This window comes from Apostichopus japonicus, chromosome 11 (assembly GCF_037975245.1).
Source record: "Apostichopus japonicus isolate 1M-3 chromosome 11, ASM3797524v1, whole genome shotgun sequence".
NCBI lineage: Eukaryota > Metazoa > Echinodermata > Holothuroidea > Aspidochirotida > Stichopodidae > Apostichopus > Apostichopus japonicus.
Window position 1 is genome coordinate 23,967,438 of NC_092571.1, and position 24,979 is coordinate 23,992,416.

General features: G+C 37.5%; 2 protein-coding genes and 1 long non-coding RNA gene across 10 annotated transcripts in view; 2 read left to right on the forward strand and 1 right to left on the reverse strand.

The window, feature by feature from the left end:
* The first annotated feature begins 330 nt into the window (after positions 1-330).
* On the forward strand, positions 331-24,009 carry LOC139976015 (uncharacterized). Of its 6 annotated transcripts, none has more exons than XM_071984396.1 (16): positions 331-597; positions 1,539-1,623; positions 2,421-2,477; positions 3,794-3,920; positions 5,400-5,489; positions 6,173-6,375; positions 8,490-8,532; positions 10,966-11,071; positions 11,596-11,687; positions 13,106-13,289; positions 15,447-15,527; positions 16,090-16,195; positions 16,930-17,165; positions 17,742-17,807; positions 18,858-18,918; positions 20,052-24,009. In XM_071984396.1, the coding sequence occupies exons 2-16, from the start codon at positions 1,551-1,553 to the stop codon at positions 20,222-20,224; spliced, it is 1,698 nt and encodes a 565-aa protein (XP_071840497.1). In that variant the 5' UTR covers positions 331-597; positions 1,539-1,550; the 3' UTR covers positions 20,225-24,009. The 6 variants fall into 6 exon arrangements, with proteins under 6 accessions (XP_071840497.1, XP_071840496.1, XP_071840495.1 ...); XM_071984395.1 differs by lacking the exon at positions 331-597 and adding an exon at positions 625-782; XM_071984394.1 differs by lacking the exon at positions 331-597 and adding an exon at positions 654-810.
* LOC139976017 (uncharacterized) lies at positions 13,297-14,062 on the forward strand. Its single transcript, XR_011795976.1, has 2 exons — positions 13,297-13,808; positions 14,016-14,062. It is a non-coding gene; the product is annotated as an uncharacterized lncRNA (long non-coding RNA).
* LOC139976014 (neuronal acetylcholine receptor subunit alpha-10-like) overlaps positions 23,045-24,979 on the reverse strand; it is a 134,399-nt gene continuing 132,464 nt past the window's right edge. For all 3 annotated transcript variants that reach the window (XM_071984390.1, XM_071984389.1, XM_071984391.1), the window contains one exon: positions 23,045-24,962. In XM_071984390.1, the coding sequence (XP_071840491.1) occupies positions 24,316-24,962 (647 nt within the window). In that variant the 3' untranslated portion in view covers positions 23,045-24,315. The remainder of the gene's footprint in view (positions 24,963-24,979) is intronic.

The window sequence follows — 24,979 nt, forward strand, 5'->3', positions numbered from 1 at the left end:
CCTGTTTTCCCAGGCACATTGTGGCGTGCCTCGGCACGCTGCGGACCGGCGGCCCGCTGTGTGCCCTGGCACACTGTGGCGTGCCTCGGCACGCTGCGAACCGGTGGCCCCCTGTGTTCTCCGACACACTGTGGTTTACCGGTACCGAATATATGTAAGCTCTTAAAAATGACGTGATAAGGGCATTGGTGACATTGCCAGTATTCTGCCTTGAACATGTGAAGTAAGTTTCATTAAGATTAAGAGCATTCACTTTTAAACATCGCGGTTTGTGGGGGGGGGGGGAGTTCCTCACAAAGATCTCTGTCATATGAGCCAAAGATGATGGTTAGGTTTGTGTCCCATTTACTTGTTTTCAGCCATTATATAGAGCAATCGAGCGATCAAGTACATGGACAAGCAACGAACCTTCCAGATATACCGCTACGGCGCCCCTATTCCAAAATGTACTTTTTGGAATTGGCTTTAATTCGTTTTATTTTCATTCATGTGATTGGCAGGTCATTTGAAACTATACGCTCTCTAACTATACGGGATGCTATAACCTTTCACAGCCTATAAAAATTCTCAGACAAGTATTGAAGACTGCAATTGAAGGTAAGTGCATCCATCGACTAGTGAAATGTGATCAGAAAGAAAAATGCTATCAAAAGTGCCATTGTGTACTTCCAAGCAATGAGCATAGCGAGACATGATTGACCTTGCGCTCAAACTTGTGAATGACGTAGGCTACAACTGAAGCAACAGGCAACAGTTTGAGTTTGCCAGAATAGGCAAATAAGGCACGTTTTATAGATCTATCATCATATGGTAATATTCGCTCCTCATGGAAATAATCAAATTACGACAGAGTAGTGGAAGTTCGAACTAAGTTAGGATAGGCTTAAGTTAGTCCTACTTAGGTTAGCGCCTGCCTAACTTTGGCTAGGCCTAGAGTGGGCATGGATCCCATATCGATACATGTCTAAGTAACATTAGGCTTCCACTAGTAGTAGTTGATAGTGATATTGATACAGCTTTACATATGGGCTATAACATAATGTTAGGCTGTCGTCCACGTTAATGCGCTAGGATGCATTATGACCCTACGACAAAGTACGAGAATGGACGAAAGGTTAGGCTGGCCAATGGTTAAGCCAGGCAAAGGTTAGACATCTAGTAAAAATAGTAACACTAACAGTACTAACACTGGTAAAGTTTATTAGGCCTAGCCTATAGCCTAACTTGCAGGCACTAACTATAGCGACATCAAGGATTTTTATTGACATGTTTTATGAATATATATTCTGAAAGACATTTTATATGAGTTTCATCCATCTTCACTTTTCCCTAGGAAGACCTACATTAGAAGTGATGATTATTGTGATTTTATTTTTTATTTTTCCTGTTGTGCAAAGTTCTTTCCGTCTGATATAGGAGTTCAGATCATATTGGACCAAGGACTGTACATGTAAACTTATTGCTCACTCTATTGTTTGAGGCGTTAAGTCAATGAGGTATTTTCTCTGCTTAAATTTTGTTGTTGTTCTAACTTACAGGTTGGTTACATTATGTCTTTACGGGATAGATCCCCTGAGCCTGAAGGAGGATTGAGTGAGTTGGATAAAATTCTCCAAAACTTAGGTGAGTATTTTAAAACATTATTAGCAATGATTCTTGGTTCATAACAATGTACGTACTTATACCATCATAGCCTAGGTATTAAACGTTACTTTTAAAAGAAATATTAATCGTCTGGAACTTACCCCAGAGAATAATTTAATGTTGAAATTTTGTGTATTGCATTTTCAAAGGCTCTGAACATTTTCGCTCATTGAATGCTGAATAGCTCCATTGTAGAAAACTGCTATTATATTCATCTTTACACTTGTATAGTATGAAACTTGACTCCATTTTGTAAAGCAAGTGAAGATGCAATACTGGATAAACTATTCCCTGCACCGCACTGAAGAGTTTAAAGAGTTACCCCAAACAATGTCTTCTTGACTGATCAAGATGCAGACGAAGTAGGCCTACTATGAAATAAACCTCATTAGTCAGTGCCATCCACTTTAATTGAAAGCTGTCAGACTTAGCATTTGGTTATACTGTAGCACCAGAGATGTGGGTTGGTAAGGGTGGGATGGGTGATGGGAAGGGTAACTTGGAGGAACCCAGCCTTGCTGAGCTGTATGTTCTTGACGATTTAGCTTGATTCAAGTTAGCTTAATTAAAAACACACGAGCCAGTTTCATTTTAAAAAGGGTAGTCTATGGGATATTATTTTTGACTGTTGAAATGAGAACATTTTTCCAAGTATTAACTCTTCTTTTTTTTTTAATTCATGTATATACATTTAAAACCTTCAAGCAATGTAGATGTGTGTAGCTAAGATTATTTTATGTGTTTATTTACTAATTTTTATATTTTCATTTTCATAGAATTAGATAACAGAAAAGAATCTCAACTTTTGGAGAAAGAGCACCAACAGATTCTTGGTATAGTATTTTCTAATAATTGTTGATTAATTTCCTAGAAGTATGATCTATGGCCCTCTACCAATTAATGTTAATTGCTAAAGCAATCGTCAGTTAGTATCATTCCTCTACTCCCTCTCCCCCTTCCCCCTTGATGCTACAAAGTTAAGTAGTATTCAGTTATACGCAGTCTTCAACCAGCATTTCACAGCATCCCTCAAACTGATATATATGCATCACTAAGAACATTTTTACTGTAAAACTTACCAATCTCTGAGAATAATGGGGTGACATCCATAAAAATTATGTTAGAAAAATGTATACATGCAAAGTGATGCCCTTCAACAGAATCTCCCATTAGACCAGATTCATTCACTATTAATTAACTGCTGTCACAATTTAACATTTGCAGTAGGACAAGATATGTGTATGATAACACATGATATTTTGTATCATCAACTTAAACAGTGCATGCCATGGCATTCTTTCAGGCTAAATCGGTGTGGACTTTACTCACTGTCCGTTACCTTACAAAGCAATATTTTGCTTTGTAAAATCAAACATGCTAACTTTTTGTCATTTGGGCTTCCACATAAAATTTCTTGACAATTCCTATGATCCAAACTGTTTATGAGAGGCTATCTGTTCAGGGCCAGTGCATGAGATGCTGGTAATTTTTGTTGGTGAATAACACTGCTCCTTTGAAGGGTAGGTGTCATTGATAAATATCCCGGAGTCCAGAATTCTGTTTCAGCTTCAGAAACCAGAACTTGGGGACACAAGTTCATAATACTAAGTGCTTCATATGAAAGAAACAAGAAAAGATGTCAGTGAAAAGATCATATACAGTATACATGACAACTTTGCATTTCACATTTTCTAGTACCCTTTAGAGCCTCCTAGAGGGCAAGTATAGAGCCCCTCAAGTATTCTAGATAAACATGTGAAGAACTCTTGAGTTAAGGTCAACTTGTCTGCCTCCTTTAGAGCAGTTTTCTATCACTGAAATAATTAAATCTGTGACTTTTATCCTCCGCAAACTCTACAAGTCATTTTGAAGGGTCAGTCTCTACAAGTCATTTAGAAGGGTGTGATTTTGGAAACCTTTAGCAATTTTATAATTATGTGTAAGTTGGGTGGGGTGGGGTTGGGTAGGGGTGGAGGAGGGCGGGTGATGCACTGGAAAGAGAAGCACAGAGGTTGTTTGAGTTAGTATATTAGATCTATATCCTACTGTACACAGTAAGTTTGTCCTTTTGTTTTCAAATGAAATAAATCATTAAACTGTTGATGTGGTCTGTTCATTCGATATCATGTTTCATGATTGCATTTAACAGCTCTTGAGAAGACAAATAAGGAGAAACAAGATGGGATTCAGAGGATGAACGAAGCGCTCGACAAGGCCGACGAAGATGCCAAGGCTTTACATAAACAATTCAGACAGAATAAAGAGAATGTCGAAAGGTAGGAGTAGAAATTTTAAATTATTATACCCAAAATATTTATGGAGAACTGACTCATGGTTTGTGGTGTATTAGATTGTGATTTATAAAGGAGACAGTAAACCCAACAGTCATCCAACTTATTATAAGACATAGATCTTTGTGAAGAACACCCCCCCCCCCCCAATATAACTAAGAAGAAAAAATCTTGCTCTTTGGGCGATATGCCGGCTAGTTTAAAAGTCATGTCTGGGAGCTGTCATTGTTTTTGTATAACTGTGATGTTGTGATGCCACTAGGGTCTGATACGTTTGGCTTTTCTCTTTGCCTTTCCTCGTTCATATTTCTGAGGTTGAATGTTAACAGTGTAAATGTTGACACTTCAACCACTGCCATCATTAGCTCATGTATAAATACAGTAAAACCCATCTCCATGACAAATAATAATAAATAGAGAATAATATAGACAAAAATGAAACACAGGAAAGCTCGATGATGTCATATTTAGACTTGATCCAGTCTTCAACTTGTGTGTGAAAGAACATTAAATCTGTGATATCTCCAAAATGGAATATGACTTTTTTGTAGTCTTAGCTGTTTTGGTTCCTTTCAATAGACCATTATTTGTCTCTTTGAAACTTTTTATCTATTCTTGATGGAAGAGCAAGTTAATGAACATATTAAAGTAAAAGGATTATATTTCAATACGGGCCTAGATTAAACAGAGACTAATCTTCTACTCACCCTGTTTGGCTAGTTGTGACTCTCAAAAGGTTAAGTTGCATGTAATATAGACATGGTTTAAACTGCATATTAAATCAGGCTTGGTTTCAGTATTTGTTTGAAGTTTGTGACTTAGTTTGAGCTGTTGTTGCTAGCTGTTCAGCTGAAATGACTAACATTTCTTGTCCAACAATCAAAAATTAAACTTGTGTCTTTCTGATGGACAAACAAGTAAAATGTGCCAAATTCCTTCCATTACACATTTATCCTTTTGGATGAAAAGTATCGTTGTTGGACATTCTTAAATCACCTGTGGAAATTTGACAGGTCAACTGTATATAGTGTAAAAATATTTAGACATTTGCACACTGCTTGATAATTTTAGCACAACGTCAATCAACTGGACTATCTGTCAAAAATTTAAAATATTGTGAACACAAATTACTGGTTCTCCGAATTTTCACAATGTTTAAGAAAATGTCATTTCTGTTGACCCTGATGGAGATTTAACCAAAAAAAAAATGATATTCCTTCTGCGGAGGGGACCCCTGCAGACCAAATCAGTGCTGTAACTGGTTTGTTCATATATCAATGACATTTGTTAGAAATAATTCTAGCACTGTTCCTGATTCCTAGAACTTCGTTTAATGCCTGAGCAGTTATGAAATTCTACCTCAGGTATCATTCTTATTCTTATCGAAGTTCATTATAGGAAGATATGATATAATTTCATTTTATAATGTCAAATTTTATAAATATTGCAATCGTCTCTGCCCAGCTTGCGAAAACATGCCGATGTTCTGAGTTGCCATGGCGATACCCTGGAAATCAAGCTGCAGCAAGTACGGGAGAAAATTGAAATAGCCAGGTCAGTTGCAGTATAGTTCAAGTTGAGAAATCCACAGTCAGGGGTTCAACTTCCTTTGGTAAAGTTGAGCTAAGGGCTATATCTCATGGTTTAATGGGTACTTTTATTTGACATACCCCACCTCAAATTTGTGGGATAGATGAGAGTGTCCGTTAAAACTCCGTAATAAACTTGAATGTAACCTGAAGAAATGTATTTCTGTCCCATTCTTTTGGAAATGGGGTTACTACAAGTTCTGATTACTGTTTTATGAGTTTACAGCTCGACAAATTTTTATGACACGTTTCATTTTCATACATAGTCATACTGTCTATTTACAAGAATGCCAGTTGTTAGACGAGATATATAATAATAATAATAATAATAAATGCAACTTATATAGCGTCAAATCAGTAGACAAAAGTCACTACTGAAGGCGCTTTACAAAGAAAGCAGATTAATTTACAAAAGAACAAGTGAAAAGATGAGTCTTGAGTAGACTTTTGAATGTTTCAAAGTTTAGAGCATGTTCGAATGTGATCTGGTAACTTGTTCCAGAGATAAGAGCCAGAGTATTCGAAGCTTCTGTAACCATAGGTCTTCAAGCGTGGTTTAGGAACAGTTATATACAGTTTGTTGGAGGAACAGCTATATATAGTTGAATCCTTCTTTTGTTTTGCATCTGAATTTTGTCTCTTTGGAAGGGATGAACGTACCACCAAGCTGAATCACTACCAGTCTATCTGGGGAAACTACCAGGAGAAGTACGAATCCTCTCCTCAAGCACAGAGGTGGAAATCCTGCCACCAAGAGGCAGAGCATGGGCTCAGGGACTTGATGGAGCAAGCTGATGCAGTGAAGAAACTGACGGAGGCCATCGAAGACGGGGAAAGAAAACTGAAACTTGGTAAATATCTGTTAATTAATGATTAATAACCCCTCTACCAACTTTGTCAGCCAGTCGGGTCAATTTAGTTGATCTGGTACTGTCATGTACATACCACTTAAAAGCACTCATACTGACAGTATGCGCAGTGTAGCAGAGCGTGGTGGCCAATTGGCTAAGGGGTCGGACTCGTGATCCAAGGATTGCTGGTTCGATTCCTGCCTAGTTCATTACGTTGTGTCCTTGGGCAAGATGCTTTATCTCACTTGCCTCTCTCCACCCAGGGGTTAAATGGGTACCTGTGAGGTAACTTGTCATTGGGCACAGTTTATAAATGCTGCCGACTGGAGGGATTGTCTCTGGGACAGGTTATGATCATTGACCAGGGGTAATATAACGTCTGTAAAGCGCTTTGCGACCTATCGCTGGTATAAAGCGCTATATAAAAAGCAAATATTATTATTATTATTATCCTCTTTCTGGCAGTTTTATAATGTTAAAAACTGTTGATACTGTCTGCAATAAGAGTGCTCTTGATGGAACCATAGAAAAGGACAGACTTTCATAGAGTGGTACACCCAGCATTAAGAAATTGTGCCCATCTGGCTGCAGACTTTTGAGGGGGACGATTATCTCCTTGTGTTACCATATTTCGATATGTTTACCAGTCTGTTGCAACTTTGCATTAGTTCTTTCTTTCTTATGGAATGGAGAGGAGAGAAATGTAAGGCATTGAGTGTGCCATGTTTGTTGAAACCAACTATTTCTGTAGAGGAGTCTTGCATGTAATGCTACATTTAGGTATAATTACTCAAAAGAGCTTTTCTGAGTGACTCAGTTTCCTGGGAGAAGGGATATTTTCTTAAATGACTAGTATGGTCACCTGGCTAACATCCTATACTCTAGATGGATCTATTTCAGGGCCAAACTGGCAAAGGATAAATTTTATTAACAGGACACATTACACTGGAGGTCAGGGTAGGGGGGATGGGGGGAGCTATGCTAGCAAGCTTGGGTACAATTAATTACATTTCGTTTGGGCTGCTCCCCCGAAGTGATTTTACCGTTGGTTGGTCGTCAACTGTTGCGTGCACCTTGTATCTAAGGCCTGCCAGATTGTTACCCAACATGTTTGTTTTACTGACCAATTAATATGAACAATAATCTGTAAATGTTTTGTAGGTACCCAGTCACCACCGATAGCTTTCTTTCCTTCTTGGGTTTTCTTTTAAAATGAAGATAAATTATGATTTCAAAACTTGCGAGGCATATGTTGTATGTATGTATGTATGTATATTAGATCCTCCTGCAAGCAGGAACTCGCGAGGAAGCCTAATTGGCTTATTAAAGCCGCAAGCTGACCGAAGTCAGTCTCTCATATTCATATTTAACGGCCATGATTATGAATTGTTAATTGTCAACAACTCTGTAACTGGACGACATACATTAATCTGGGAGTGACTCGAACCGGGGACCTTATGATTGAAAGGCACCGGTGTTAACCACTGAGCTAACACTCCACTTTACTAACACTCCATGGAGCTAACACTCCATGTTACTTTCATAGTTTGACCTGGTATGATTATGTTAGTACTTCATCAAAGTTAAAGAGTGACTAATACATTGGTGAACTGCTCCACAAATTACACAAGAAAGAGAGAGACGGAATATTTGGAGCGTCGCATGGAAAAAGGAACCAAGGCAATGGCCTTGTGATCTAAGGTTATAATACTGGCGAGGGGATTGTGTTTTGTCGTTGCGCAAGGCACTTTAATCTTTACATTTCCTCTCTTTGCCCAGGTGTATAAAATGGGGACCTGTGAAATGACTTGTTCAATTATTGTGAGTTTTCTGGGCCGATTTGTGGCTGGGCTCCTATATTATAGTCACTGCAGTGACCTGGGAGAGACTGTCTTGAATTGTTCAAGAGGTGTGGCTAATAATTGTCACCCTCGAATGACCATGCAGGGCCTTAAACTGTTGTAAAGTTGTTGCGAGAAGTCTTTGCCTTGATACAAGACTATAAATCTGTCAACTAATTTGAGCTAAATTTTTATTTGCTTTTAAGAAATACTGCTATTATATATGAATATTCATTTACAGTTTCTTTCTTTTCTCTTTATGTCTAAATCCAGCTACAGAGAAAAAGGAAAATTGGAAGACCTGGATAATTGAATTGTATCCTTTATTGGAATTACTTTCAAATTGCTATTTATTTCCTCTCTCTATTTTGTTATTCTAAAGAAATATGTTTTGTGCTAATTTTATGCAAATAAAGTAACTGTAAATCAAATGCCAATCATCATTTGCTATACATTTGTAGATGGTGCATGGTTTAATATAGATGATGCCTGGCTAAATTTAGATGGTGCACGGTTTTATGTAGCTGGTGCATGGTTTAATGTAGATGATGCACTGTTATATTTAGATGGTGCACGGTTTAATGTAGATGGTGCACGGTATAATGTAGATGATGCACAGTTATATTTAGATGGTGCACGGTTTAATGTAGATGGTGCATGGTTTAATGTAGCTGATGCACTGTTATATTGAGATGGTGCACGGTTTAATGTAGATGGTGCACGGTTATATTAAGATGGTGCATGGTTTTATGTAGCTGGTGCACGGTTATATTTAGATGGTGCACGGTTTAATGTAGATGGTGCACAGGTTAATGTAGATGATGCACAGTTATATTTAGATGGTGCAGGTTTTAATGTAGATGGTGCATGGTTTAATGTAGATGATGCATGGTTATATTTAGATGGTGCATGGTTTTATGTAGCTGGTGCATGATTTAATGTAGATGATGCACAGTTATATTTAGATGGTGCAGGTTTTAATGTAGATGGTGCATGGTTTAATGTAGCTGGTGCACGGTTATATTTAGATGGTGCATGGTTTTATGTAGCTGGTGCATGATTTAATGTAGATGATGCACAGTTATATTTAGATGGTGCAGGTTTTAATGTAGATGGTGCATGGTTTAATGTAGCTGGTGCACGGTTATATTTAGATGGTGCATGGTTTAATGTAGCTGGTGCATGATTTAATGTAGATGATGCACAGTTATATTTAGATGGTGCATGGTTTAATGTAGCTGGTGCATGGTTTAATGTAGATGATGCATGGTTATATTTAGATGGTGCATGGTTTTATGTAGCTGGTGCATGATTTAATGTAGATGATGCACAGTTATATTTAGCTGGTGCATGGTTTCATGTAGATGGTGCACGGTTTAATGTAGATGATGCACAGTTAGATTTAGATGGTGCACGGGTTAATGAAGATGATGCACAGTTATATTTAGATGGTGCATGGTTTAATGTAGATGATGTTCGGTTATATTTAGATGGTGCACGGTTTAATGTAGATGATGCACAGTTATATTTAGATGGTGCACGGTTTAATGTAGATGATGCACGGGTTAATGAAGATGATGTACGGTTATATTTAGATGGTGCATGGCTTAATGTAGATGGTGCATGGTTTAATGAAGATGGTGCACGGTTATATTTAGATGGTGCACGGTTTAATGTAGATGATGCACGGGTTAATGAAGATGGTGCACGGTTATATTTAGATGGTGCATGGTTTAATGTATATGGTGCACGGTTTAATGTAGATGATGCACAGTTATATTTAGATGGTGCACGGTTTAATGTAGATGATGCACGGGTTAATGAAGATGATGCACGGTGATATTTAGATGGTGCATCGTTTAATGTAGATGGTGCATGGTTTAATGTAGATGATGCACAGTTATATTTAGATGGTGCACGGTTTAATGTAGATGATGCAAGGTTATATTTAGATGGTGCATGGGTTAATGAAGATGATGCACGGTTATATTAAGATGGTGCACGGTTAAATGTAAATGATGCATGGTTATATTTAGATGGTGCACGGTTATATTTAGATGGTGCACGGTTTAATGTAGATGGTGCACGGTTATATTTAGATGGTGCACGGTTTAATGTAGATGGTGCACGGTTTAATGTAGATGATGCACAGTTATATTTAGAAGGTGCACGGTTTAATGTAGATGGTTCACGGTTATATTTAGATGGTGCACAGGTTAATGTAGATGGTGCATGGTTTAATGTAGATGATGCACAGTTTAATGTAGATGATGCACAGTTTATATTTAGATGGTGCACGGTTTAATGTAGATGGTGAACGGGTTAATGTAGATGATGCACAGTTAAATTTAGATGGTGCATGGGTTAGTGTAGATGATGCACAGTTATATTTAGATGGTGCACGATTTAATGTATATGGCAGATAGCAATGCAAACATCATGTTTGCAGCTTTGTCTTTGAGATCAGAATGGGAAACTTTTTTTCCCTGTAAAATAATTATATGATTCACTATGGTGTTTACCTTATCCTTTTCACGTATAGATTTCTGTGTAGAATATTGTTTTAGTTTGCTATTACTTGCACCCTCCTTGCACCATTGTTTTCCCTCCAGGTGCTATGTAATTAACGTTTTTTTTAATAATGTTTTTTTTTATATATATATTAGCCTCCAATGCCTGCCCCATCCCCGCCCCCCTCACCTCCCCCTCAATCAGGGAGATAATTTCCTTATCAAGGGTGAATATTCAGAGCCAAGATGAAGGTATCTGCATCCATGACCCTGCAAGAGGCAGACTTGACTAAGAAGAGAAATACAGAATTGAAAGAGGAAATAGAAGCAGCTCGTCAAAAGAAGGTTTGTTTTAATTGTAGTTGACAATCGGTATTTAATTTAATTTTTTTTTTGGATAAATCCTTTCTATGCTATTGTCAAAAACATCTTCCTTTAGCTGCTAATATATTATATCGATGGTTGCCATGGAAAACTTGTTAAATCACTTTTTTCTTTTAGAATAGATTCCAAATTTTGCATATCTTGTTCATACCTTGTTGTGCTTTGGTAAGCTCAGTTTAAATTCTCTGTTTTAGACTAGGTAGTCCAGCCACTTCCACTGATGAGCCTTAGATGGTTAAAGGTCGTTAGTGCATGCCCTTTAAAATAAACTAAGGAGTCAGATTATGGTCCCAAACTGCGTTGTATCCAATCAGCCATTTCGAAGTTTTTAAGTGCCCCTGCCCCAAATTCTGCAAATTTAAAGTTGATTGCAAATGCAGCTTAAAGTTTCAAACCCATGTACTTTCTTCAGAGCTTGATTTCTTATATAAGACAGTCATGATTTTACATCTCGATCGTGATTTGATTTTTGGTTTTCTGTTTAGGAAGCTGAACGGGCAGCAAAAGAAGCTCAGGAGAGACAGCTTGGCTCAACGGAAGAGAAGGAGATTATTCACGTAGACGAATCTGCCGCAAGGTGAATTTTTGTGATTGTTTTTACCAATTATGCAGGAGTTTTTAATTAGTAATAGCATCAGATCCATTGGTAATACTTTCACAATTGGCAGTACAGATGTAGATGGTAGTATATATACATATTAGACAATGTCATACTTATCTTAGTATTAGGGCTTCGGCCTTGCCAGCTTTAGTGAAAAATATGTTCCCCCCATGATAAATCATTGTTCAAAGCCACGCCAAGGTATACATTTGACTCGACACGTTTGACTGGAGTTCCCTTAATAACCACCAGCCATTATTAAGGGAACTCCAGTCAAACGTGTCGAGTCAAATGTATACCTTGGCGTGACTTTGAACAATGATTTATCATGGGGGGAACATATTGATACTCTTGTTAAGAAATTGAATTCCCGACTTTATTGCCTCAGGAAAATGTCAAACTTTAATGTTCGCTCTGAAATTTTGGAAATGTTTTATAATGCTACAATTTGTGGGGTCTGGCGTTATTGTCTTATATGCTGGGGTGGAAATGTAGTTAATTCGGAAAGAGATCGTATCGATGGAATTAGAAAGAAAGCGGAAGAGGTGATCGGTACTTCCCAGCCTACGGTAGACGAAGTTTATCAATGCTTACTCCAGGGTAAACTTGACACTGTGTGGGGGGACAGTGCCCACCCACTCCATGACCATCTCCATGACAGTTGCATGAGTAGGGGCAGTGGGAGACTGAGACTCCCATGCTTGAAAACCAACAGACACCGCAATTCATTCATCCCATGTGCAATTCAACTTTTCAACAGCAATCTTCAACGTTAATTTCTTACCCCTCTTACCATATTATCTGTACAGTCATATTTTTTTCTTTCTTTTTTTTTCTATCATTTGAAAATTTTTATAGTACGTGCGAGTACACGAATTTCCATATTGGATCAATAAAGTTTAAAAAAAAAAAAAAAAAAAAAAAAAAATTGACCGAACTGATGACATTTCTCCTGCAAACTACAAATCGATTGACAAATAAGGACAAAAGAAAAAGACAAGTTATACACATCTGTGCCGCAATATCCATAGGAAATGCTTCTTCTTTGTGAAGAATTAATGGCTGAGAAACAAAGTGATACTCTTTTGTTCATGATAAATATGCGAAACCCTAAAATTTAACCCCCCCCCCCCCGTTCATAAAAGATGTACTAGGTTATTGCAGTAACAGTGTGTTGACAAATCACACTTTGAAATATGGATTGAAATGAAATTGAGACAATTACTGCTGTCATTCATGGAACAAAATGGAACACTTCAGATTGAGTGTTGTTAAAATTTATAAACGACATTTCTCTATCTTGAGGAATTTATCAATTTTTTTTTTTTGGACAAAGACACTCAATGGTCAATCTTGAATCATGTTGAATAATGAATTTCTCTTTTTGTCTCCAGTAACCCCAAAGTTGCCAACATCGTCTGCCAGCCAGAGTCTACTCCTAGACGCCGTTTAAAGATTCCACAGTTGTTTATTCCACAGTCACCCAGACTGATCAGCCAGAACTCTACCCCAAGGGCTGCCCCATCTCCCATTGCTCCTCCACCTGGGACGTTCATTGAGATTCCACAGGCTACACAAGTAGACATTTTGTACCTTAACGTTATCTCAGTTTGAGTAGGTTTACATCATAGTATAGGTGCTGGCCGACGGTACATTCACGGCCTGATATGCTAGACTACAAAGAGTTACAGAATGTACTATATGTGTGTGATCTCCTCTATATGTGTGTGATCTCCTATATATATATATATCTGTGTGATCTTTTTATGTGTGTGTGATCTGCTCTATATATGTGTGTGATCTCTATTCATATGTGTGTGTGTGATCTCTACACATGTGTGTGATCTCTTTATATTTGTGTGTGTGTGATCTCCTCTATATGTGGTTGTGATCCCCTTTATATGCGTGTGATCTCCTATATATGTCTGTGTGATCTCTATGTGTGTGTGATCTCCTCTATATATGTGTGATCTCCTCTATATATGTATGTGATCTCCTCTTTATATGTGTGTTTGTGATCTCCTCTTTATATGTGTGGGATCTCCTCTATGTGTGATCTCCTCTATATATGTATGTGATCTCTTAATATGTGTGTTTGTGATCTCCTCTTTATATGTGTGGGATTCTATGTGTGATCTCCTCTATATATGTATGTAATCTCTTAATATGTGTCTTTGTGATCTCCTCTGTATATGTGTGTGGTCTCCTCTATATATGTGTGTTCTCCTCTCAATATGTATGTGTTCTCCTCTTTATATGTGTGTGGTCTCCTCTATATATGTGTGTTCTCCTCTCTATATGTAGGTGATTTCCTCTTTATATGTGTGTGGTCTCCTCTATATATGTGTGTTCTCTCTATATGTGTGTGATTTCCTCTGTATATGTGTGTGGTCTCCTCTATATATGTGTGTTCTCCTCTCAATATGTATGTGATCTCCTCTTTATATATGTGTTTGTGATCTCCTTTTTATATGTGTGTGGTCTCCTCTATATATGTATGTTCTCCTCTCAATATGTATGTGATCTCCTCTTTATATGTGTGTGGTCTCCTCTATATATGTGTGTTCTCCTCTCTATATGTATGTGATCTCCTCTGTATATGTGTGTGGTCTCCTCTATATATGTGTGTTCTCCTCTCAATATGTATGTGATCTCCTCTGTATATGTGGGTGGTCTCCTCTATATATGTATGTTCTCCTCTCAATATGTATGTGATCTCCTCTTTATATGTGTATGGTCTCCTCTATATATGTGTGATCTCCTCTATATATGTATGTGATCTCCTCTTTATATGTGTGTTTGTGATCTCCTCTCTATATATGTGTGTTCTCTCTATATGTATGTGATTTCCTCTGTATATGTGTGTGGTCTCCTCTATATATGTGTGTTCTCCTCTCTATATGTATGTGATCTCCTCTACATGTGTGTGGTCTCCTCTATATATGTGTGTTCTCCTCGCTATATGTATGTGATTTCCTCTTTATATGTGTGTGGTCTCCTCTATATATGTGTGTTCTCCTCTCTATATGTATGTGATCTCCTCTTTATATGTGTGTGATCTTCTCTATACATGTGTGTGATCTCCTCTATTTGTCAGGGAGCTAACTTGCTTTTACAGCTGGGTGCACTCAAATATATAGTAACAGAGTGCATATCAAAGGAGATGATATGTTTCTTATTCAACTTAAACGGATGCTAACAAAAACCTTCAGTGTGTATTTAGGTTGTAGAATAAAGGAATGTGCAATATATATACATCTAAGGTATAACTTTTATAATAGTTTTACCTTTTATAATAGTTTCCCAGCTTATGGTATTGCCATTTCTGTCAAGATGAAATGTTATTTGTCCTTTTTAAAAGCTGCCACCTCGAGAGATGCTTTCACTTGAATGCTTTGAATTTTGTAGATGATTAATGATGTTAAATCTAGATTAAAATCTAGCAAAGGTTACTAAATAAATGTTGGCTTTTAAACCAAAAAAGTTACTTCAAGAAAGACATAGGTTTGAATGTTTGATTTAGTCACCAACATTCCTAGGAGACAAAAACACTGGCAGCAATGACAAGTTGTAACGCACCAAGAAATCACTCCCAAGAATTTCCCTGGCTATTGATGAATATGTGACAAAGACTTAAAGTTAACTTCCAGTGAACTACATTCACACACACAAACTTTCTACGTTTACAGCAACTTTCACAGTTGCCATGTTTAAATTTTATCCCCATCTTTTCAGAGATTCAATGCCGCAACTATTCAGACTCCAACTTTAACCAAACCTCCAAGCCTCATCAAGAATTTCCCTGTCTTGTCTAAGGTGAGTCAACTTTGAAGGCAATGGTCTTTTTCTTCCAAGGGAGCTGATTTGTTGAAAGTTTTAAGCCCACAGTATTTCAGAACAGAAATGAGCTGCCAAGGATAGGGGTGCAAGTTGGGGTGGTAAAATTGCTGCAAATCCCATGTGGGCAGAATGTGGCCTGCATTCATAATTATTGTGGTCTGATCAGCTGCAAGGCCTTTCAAACCATATTTATTCAGCCAGTGGAATCTCATTCGGAAACTGTCTTGAAGAGAGTTGGTCGGAATGGAAGCAAATTTGACCAGTACACTATGATGAATGTGTTCCTATGTTTAGCACTCAAAGAATAATTGTTTACATTTTGGTTTATTCTTGTAAAGGTTTGTGGGCATTAGACACATTTGAAGTTCTTTGTAACGTCTTAATGTAATTTTCTTTCATTTTTGTATGAATGTCCTTCAGTGTGCATTAACATATTTATTTTACTATGATATATTACATTATATTATACAATGTCACACCCCTGCTCATGTATGTGACTACCAAAGTACTGTTAAATGTTAATTTTAAATTGATTTAGGACCCTCCTCAGATGAAACAACCGATGTTTGGGGCTCATACAGAAGGTCATGAGGTCAATTCTCCTTCTATAGATGAAGAACAGGAGGCCCTCACTCAAGAAACAGGTCAGCATCAATCTACTCATTCTACGTCTGTACGAATCATTTTAGTGTATTAACCATTCTTTGCTTGAATCAGGTTGTGTATATCCATACATTCTCTGTATGAGTGGGATAGGATATTGTCCATGAATCAGCTATAGTTAACTATCAATTCTCTTTATACTGATCAGGTAGCGTAGGATGATTTCTCTATATGAATCAGGCAACATACTATCCAATCTCTATATGAATCAGGCACTGTACAATAAATTCTCTATATGAATCAGGCAACATACTATCCATTCTCTATAGTGCTTTTTTGGCGGCCTGTGAGATGTCTCAAGAAAAAGAAATAAAATATATTTTACATCATCACAAAAAACAAGCTAGCTGCTAAGAATTTATCGGCACTAATGATGCTGTCAGGTAGGCCTATTAATTATCAACTGTACTGTATTGACATTATGTTTTTGTGACTACAGATTAAGTACACACACCTATTGCTTGAAAGTCCTCAGAATCAAAGGTTTGAAATCAACAGCAGGTCGTTGGTTAGGTGTGGCCCAGTCAATGTTTCACTCCTTATATCTAGCCCATTCATTCAAAAAAGTTGCCCACCCCTGCTCTATATGAAATCAGGCACTGTACAATCAATTCTCTATATGAATCAGGTAGCACATTCCCCCTTTCTCTGTTCAATTGTGATAGTGCATTTTTCACTTGGTGTCCCAACAAGCATATCACCCTTACTCCTGCAGACGAGGTACCCATGGAAACTGATGCAAACTCCTCTCAGAGTTACATCCCAGAGACCCCATCTTCTACCCCTACCACACCCGGCATTGACCCTCCACCACATCCAAAGGGAACTGACGACACGCAGACCCAAGAAGAGCTCAGTCTCAGTCAAATGCGAGAAAGGATTCGTAATTTGCCTCGTTCTCCCGGCTTCCAGTTTGCCCGAAGGCCAATGTATGACCAGCAGGAAGAACAGGTAGAGCTTGCCTTGCATTTGAAATTTATCACTGAGAATGGCAGATACAGATAGGCCAGAATTGTTTGAAAATCCGCACTTTAGTAAGACTGCTGTTCATGTTTTGCCACTGGCCGCTCCTTTCAAGGTTGATAGCCTGGAACATTAGCCTATGTGTTACGTATTTAATTCGCCAAGCCTAGCAAAGAAAATGAACGTGGAAAAGTCACTTGCACAGCTCAATTTTCCCGAGATCTACCGCGAGAGCCAATGAAAATGCCAGAGGCAGGTAAACTGTTACGGCAGGGCGCATTTTAAATATTAAGTTTGATTTCCCCATAGTAATTTAGTCATTTACACTTTAAAATGAAACCAAGAAATTTGTTAATGTGCTATTGTCTGGTGATACATCAGAGATAATTATGCAATGCCCAATAAACTTTATTTATCTCACTAAAATGCGGGTATGCGCTAAAGCTGGCCGTTACATCATACTCCCTACTGCATATGTTGTACACATCAAGATTTTTGTTCCCCCTCGAGATGCTTTCTCCGCACTATTCTTTTTAACTGTTTCTTCTTCGTTTTTTCAAACAGCCATTTTCACCGACTCAAAATGCACAAAATGCATCGGACACATTTCTGAGCAGTTTCTTTGGCCAGGTATGTAAGCTGAGATTTAAAGACTTCTATTCTTGAAACCCTAGTTGTCATGCTTTTTCAAAATGTTCCAGTCATCAAACTTTCAAATTATATTGATCAGAATTTGAAAGACTACTTGAAGAACTGGGTCAATAAACAATCACTTTGAAATATGAAATAAACAATCACACTTAGATATGAAATAAACAATCACATTGAAATATGAAATAAAGAATTATTTTCACGATTAATACACCTGAGAGGAATTAGTGAATAACTTCTGTCGATAAAATTCTGTCAAATAGATACTCTTAGATTTCATATTCATAGATATGAAAGACTGAATACTTGTCAATAATTCTAACTGTGACATTGCAGATCCACTAGTGGTGTAGTTTTCATGGGTTCTTTCAGTGAGTCAAACAAAGGGGAAGGCTTGGTTCAAAATGTCTCAGGAACCAGATTTTCTTGACCTATTCAAACTGCTGATGTGAAGCGACGTTTATTCTAGCCTTCCAGGGATTTGGTATTTCAGATAATGCAAATTGGGAAACGAAGGGTGCTTTGGTTTGTTCTTTAAACGGTTTTGAAACAACTTAATTTTGTTCACTCATGGCTTTACTGCAGTGATGATGAGTGCGATGCCACCTTCACCTACTTCCGTATTTGAGAAGTTGGTGAGATATGCTGAGGTACACGCTTGTCTGTTGGATGGGGTTGGGACGAGGTACACGTTTGTCTGTCAGATGGGAATGTTAACTGCAGGCTATCGTGGGAGCAGGGTCGGGTGCAGCAATGACACACCTGCCTCGTAAATCTCTGAACACTCTCTGACAAGCTCTCCAGCACTTGGTTGGTGGTGATCCATATATAGCCATCTCTCTTTGCTGGGGGTGACGATCAGAAGCCATATGTTGTACTTTGCATACCACGTAACCAGGAATATCACACTTCAATTTCATTCGATACAACTTAGAAAGTGTCGGCCTGGGAAGTGATTTGCAGAGAAACTTCCAAGAGTGAAATACGTCATGAGTAACAGTAATGTTTAATCGCTTTCTCTCTTTGCAGACGGGCTCGGCATCTCCAAGTTTACCAACTGACTCCGTCATGAGCATGTTTGGAAGTCCAGGTAAAACCCAATATTATATTAAACTGATTATTGAGGGTTTATTAGATTTTGTTTGTTTTTGCGGAAACTGAAAGTTGGCATTTGCCTCCCAAGTATCACGTTTATGCCATCATTTTATCTTTTGATTACACTAGGACAATGTGATCCTAGGGTTTTCATTATCCTTCATATTGCTAAGTATTAGCTAGTCCTGTTTTTATATTATGATGCCCTGGTTGTTTGCCGCTGTCATGGTAACTTATAGAGAGTAAGGCCTTATCTCACATTGATAGTTAATTCACAGAATTAAACATGAATATTACAATCTATTAGCATAATTTTATAGCAAAGATATCAATATTTTAGCTCAGGTTAATTGGGAGGTACCCTCATTTTACTGATGCTTTCGAACAAATCTTTGTGTCTCTCAATAAGTCAATAATTTGGCAGTCGATGTACTCAATGTAACTTAATTCTCTCAACATTGTATATGATTTCAGAAGAGAAACCATGTTGTTGGTTTGGTCCAATAATGGCACAACATAGCGTTTAAAATCTCGAGTAAAAAACCTTTTCTTTTCAAAAAGCAAATATTAACATGTAGACTTATTCTACTACATGTTTGAAGTATAGATACCTAGCCTGGCCTTATTTAAGAATGCCCGAAAGATAACAGGACCAGAGGTAGCCATCAATGTCATAAATTGTTCCGAACTAGTAACCAAGAGTAAAATTGTGACTTTTTGTGACAAAAGAAGAGTATGTCTGGAGCAAAGAAACATTTCTAAAGCAACTTGATTGAACCTGGCAAGTAGTGGAATATATTCATGACAACCAAACCAAGTAAGTACATCAAATAACACCAGCGAGTCGGTCGTCACCAGCATTGCCCCCAAATGTGCTAGAAGTCAGATTAATGGTCACCTATGTTCAAATTTCCAGAAGCATTTCACTGCATGCCTCTCTTAAAGTGAAGTGATCCACACTGAGATACTCTAACACTTCTTCAACGGCTGAATTGATTTGGAAAAACCTATAGGGAAAGTACCATTGAAAACTTCTTTCAAATTTTGAAAATGCTAAATATAGTGGACCAATCCTGATGACCTTTAAGGTGACCTGATGACCTCTATCTTTCTTGCCTCTCATTCCAGTGGTCAGTGAGAGCTCAGAGGATAACTTCATGTCGTTGTTTGGACCTTCTTCCCAGCAGCAGGTCGGTGGAACTGCCTCTCAAGAGGAACAGGCGTCCGCTGCTTTCTCGTTCAACTTCACGCCCTCCTCCACATCTGCGGAAACAGATCGGACTTCATTCTCATTATTCTGAATCTGTTGCAGCCTTCGATTGTGGATGTCGTTATCTACAGACTTTTCTCACTTTATGTGACTTTCATTTCATTTTATTGTTATCTTAGATGAATTGAAATTCATTATCAGTATGTTTGTCTTTCCTTCTACCTTGTTTTGATGTTTATTGCCACGTCAGAGCTATAATAAAGTTGATATCCGTATTAAATGCTGTGTTGGCTAATATCTGAATCATATGAAAAGATGTATATGTTACAATAGGAGCAGAATGTAATTAAATACATTTAAAACCTTTCTAATTATTTTTGTGTAAAAGTAAGTTGGCCTGACGTTTCGATCCTAGCAGGATCTTCTTCAGAGGCTAAATGACAAGTTACAGTAACAGAGGGGACAAAAACACGCACAGAATACAGACAGGTTAATGAGCACGGTGAACACAATTATAATTATTTTTGTGTTTGAATTCCATAGTTAATTAGTTGATAGTTTGTCTGAATGAATGGATGGAGTTCTGACTCCTGATTGGTTGAATCTACAGTTGAAATGATACACAAAAAAAAAAAAAATGCCTAGTTCACTGTTTATAAAAACCACTCGATAAGTTTCAAAGTAATCAACAGTATAGAGAGAAAAGCCATTTTGTTTGTATGTTGGTTTGTGACTTTAAACAACAACAAAAATTATAATTCGTTCTGAAATATTTGCACAATAAAAAAAATAGAGAAAAAGAGTATTAACTAAATCAGGAGTGTTAAAGGTATGGTGAGGAAACAAGTTTATTGTAATGTAGTGCTCTGGGTATTTTGATGGTATTTAGGTATGTATGTTCATGTATGTGTGCAAGTTTGTTTTATGATGTGATCGATAAGGGATAAGGCAAGGGATTTGCAATCAATGGATCATTGCTCTGTTCTGGGTAGATCATTGTAATATATCCTTGGGCAAGCTGGCACTTAATCTCCATTTGCCCGTCCCTAAGTCAGGTGCCTAAATGGGGACCTGCAAGGGTAACTTGTAAATATAGTGTCAAGGGTGCACCCCAATTGTGGCTGCACCCCATGAGATGTACCCAAGGAGACATGCAAATATCATGCACTGCAGTGGTCCAGATGGGGTCTGTTTGAATAGGTGCGTGGGTGTGACAAATAATCAATGACCTGGCATTAACTGTTGTTAATAGTCGTTTTAGAGGGCCTTTGGCTCGATACAAGGTACAAATTTGAACCATTTAACTCACAGTTAACTCTGTAAACTTCACCGCCCCCCCCCCTAAGAAAGAACAGGGGGGAGAAGAAATAAAAGCAAAATATTTCTTGTGATATATTTTCAATGCTTTACAGCAGTTTATTACTATTATTTTGTTTTCAGCCATCTCATGTATATTCACTCTTACAGGTATATAAGCAGCTTTTACAAAACACATGTAATTAATCAACACTTATTTAGGAAGCTCTTTTGTGCAAAGAGACAAAAGGTCAATTTTAATTGGAAAAACTTTGGGTTCTTTTACAGATTATTGAGGAGCTTGTTGTGTCATCAGCCTTGCACACGACTTTGAAAATACAGAGAGTAATTCAAATATTTTAATTATCGCTGATGCGATAGGTAGAACAAATGAAGAATGATGACATTTAGGCAGAATATCAAACTCGATATTTCAACGTAGTCCAAACAGTAGGGGAAAAAAATGAGCTGCAACTGATTTTGCTACAGCTAGTTCCAGATTTCAAGATATTCACCTGTAAAAAATATTCTGAATGCCCGGAAGGATCCTTTAAGGCTAACTTGAGGATGACGTCAGCTCCCTCAGTGCAAGCATGAATGCTTAAAGTTAATCCATTTTTTTAAATCAATTTTTAAGAACTTCACCATAACCTATTCTTTTAACTTCATATATACAACACTGAGAGCACCCTTAGATAATTTTCACTCAACCACCCATTTCGTGACAAATTGAAATGCATAGTCAAATGTGCTATTATTGTGAGGTAATAAACAGCCTCCTTTGTTTTCATGTCGAGGCTTCGACTTGTACCCGAGTAACTGACGTAATGAACCTCATGGTATGGACTTTAAAGTAGTGCCGTAGTATTGCCTATCAGTGATTAATGAGCCTTTGTGTTTGGGAGCGCCAGGATTACGAAACCTGTAACTTGAATATGACTGATCCTCAGATGTTTAAAGAAACATTTCTCAAAATAAAATACATGTATGTATATATATATATATGCATACATACATGTATATATATATATATATATATGTATATATATATACATATATTTATATATACATTTATATACACATATATATATATATATACATATATGTTATAGAAACACAACATGCACTGATAGGAATGGTTTTGGAACGGTCTAAAAATTATCAAAATTCATTTTGTGCCTAAAGGTCATCCTTTAGGGGCAGCCCACTTGTCCCTACAAACCACCTTGGTTAGAAGTAGCCCTTTCATTGTCGGAGTTTGCAACAACAAAAATAGTTTCAGACAATTTATATTCAAACAATGAAATATCTACAACTGCTAACCGAGGGGGAGGGGTGGGTGAGTGGGGGGGGGGAGGTGGATCTCTTACAAAGATGAGACTTTCCGCAAGTTTTCTCTTTTTCTTTAAATCAAAAGTAAACCATGAAAATGAACCGTACGTGACATTAAAACATATCAAGCTCCCTTAAAAGCCGTGAGTAACCTGTAGGCATTTTCTAAATTTCATTACTTACGGTCTTACAGGAAATTAACCATATGTACAAATTTGGTCAGACAAAACCCTATGACAATACATTCACCGAAATCTATATTTACAGTTCTCTTTTTAGGGGGGGGGGGGCTATTTTCAAACATTGTTCAAGTTTTTAACTCTTATATTATTGTACGGCATTGAAAAAAGGGAAATTCACCCTTTCAGTTGATAACTTTGATGTTAACTGGTGAATGGTTTTCATTCAAACTTTACATTTATGTTTAATTCTACTTAGAGCTCGGAAACTAGTACTAATTGTTCTAGTTCTTGTCTGTTTTTGGTCTTAATATCAATCAAATATTTTACAAGAAAAAAAAGAAAAGATTAAGAAAGCAATTAAAGCAAAGCTTAAAGGTACGAAACAGCAGCTGTAGGCGCTGTTCTTATTTAAAAGAAAAGAATATAAACAACTCTATGGTATATGTAGCATTTTCAAGGTTCTTTTTTCCCTTAAGTTTCAGCCAACTCCGTTATTCCTACAGATCAGAAAGAAAAACCAGTTAAGAATACAGTCAACTGTGAACACATATTTAAAGCTGCACGTCATAATGAGTAAAAAGTAAGGAACCTTTTAGGTGGGGTTGAATTCCAGGGCTTTCTTACCTAACCCCCACCCCCTTATATATCCACATCTGCTCTATGGCAGATAATAATTGTAGATAGATATATAGATATACTAATTATTAACAAAAATTACATTACAATAAACATACAAAATTTCAACCGCCCGCCCTTCCAAAAAAATAAAATAAATAAAAATCCTTTATAGTAATAAACTCTGACTTTTTAACATTTTATCGCCCTTACACTTTCCATATTAAAATGAGTCATTACATGCAAAACAATTTTGTCATTTTGTAAACTAATTTCTCATTATTTGAAGTGTTAATTGACCAGTCCAGATGATGAACTAACTACATTGTGGTTCATTTGAGTATCAAAAATCCCTAACCAGATCCTATACTCAGAAATCTGCTTCCACATTATACAAAATACAACGCACAGCAACCAATGAAAGCTATTTTAGGCCCATACAAAAAATTACCAACAATAAAAGTTTCCACCGTTCACTCTCCGCTCAATATTGATAGAAAGCCGAACCATACCAAACAGTAACAAGCTAGGTTCGCTTTAGACAGACAATTTTTGGTGTCTACGTGTCCCTGGTTCAGTGAAGTAAAGAAGGAGCAACATTTGAGTGCTACAATGAGGAGTCCTATTTTTCAAGCTAATCAGCTTTAAAATGTTCCTATAAGCGTGATATGTTTCAAAATTAACCTGCCCAAAGTTACTGTGGATTTACAGGGGAAACAAAAACAAGTGCGAACAAAAAATTGTCGAGATTGCATAATTATGAATCTAACGGTGGTGGAACTTTATCCTCTGGCCTTTGCGATAACAGACTTATCGTCGTCGCTACGGTGGAAAACAGAAATATTATAAGAAGCAGACGGTCAAGAACCTTGGCTACAAGTGCCCAGTCTTTTTTCAGCTGTGTGGCTTTTTCTTTCTTTCTCTCCAACGCCTTCATGTGTTTTAAAATCTCGCCTGTAATTTTCTCCATCCGGGCCAATCTTCGCTCACTAACAGTCTCAGAATCATGTTCATGTTGATCACCTCTTGCGGTATCAAAATATTGGGGCGCTGGCCCGTTCATATAACGACTGCCTCGGTTGTCAACCACGTGGTTACTTGTCCCACCGCCGTTGCGTGGACTGGTGGTGTCAAAGGTCACAATGTGAGTATTTTGGTTCTTGACTGGTTTGTAGCGCAGTTCGTGGTGTTCGTGGTGAGTACCTCTGCCTTTCTTCTTTAGTCTATTGCACGGACAGGGTACTACCCAGAAAATCACCGCCAGATAATCAAGGGCGATTGTTCGCAGCCATCTTGGAACTTCTCTCGAATGAACTAGACCACCTTTCTCGTTAATATTCAAGACGAATACGTTCATAGCGGTTGAAATTGAGATCATGAACATAGTAGCGGCATAATACTGGCCTAGTATGATGAGAAAA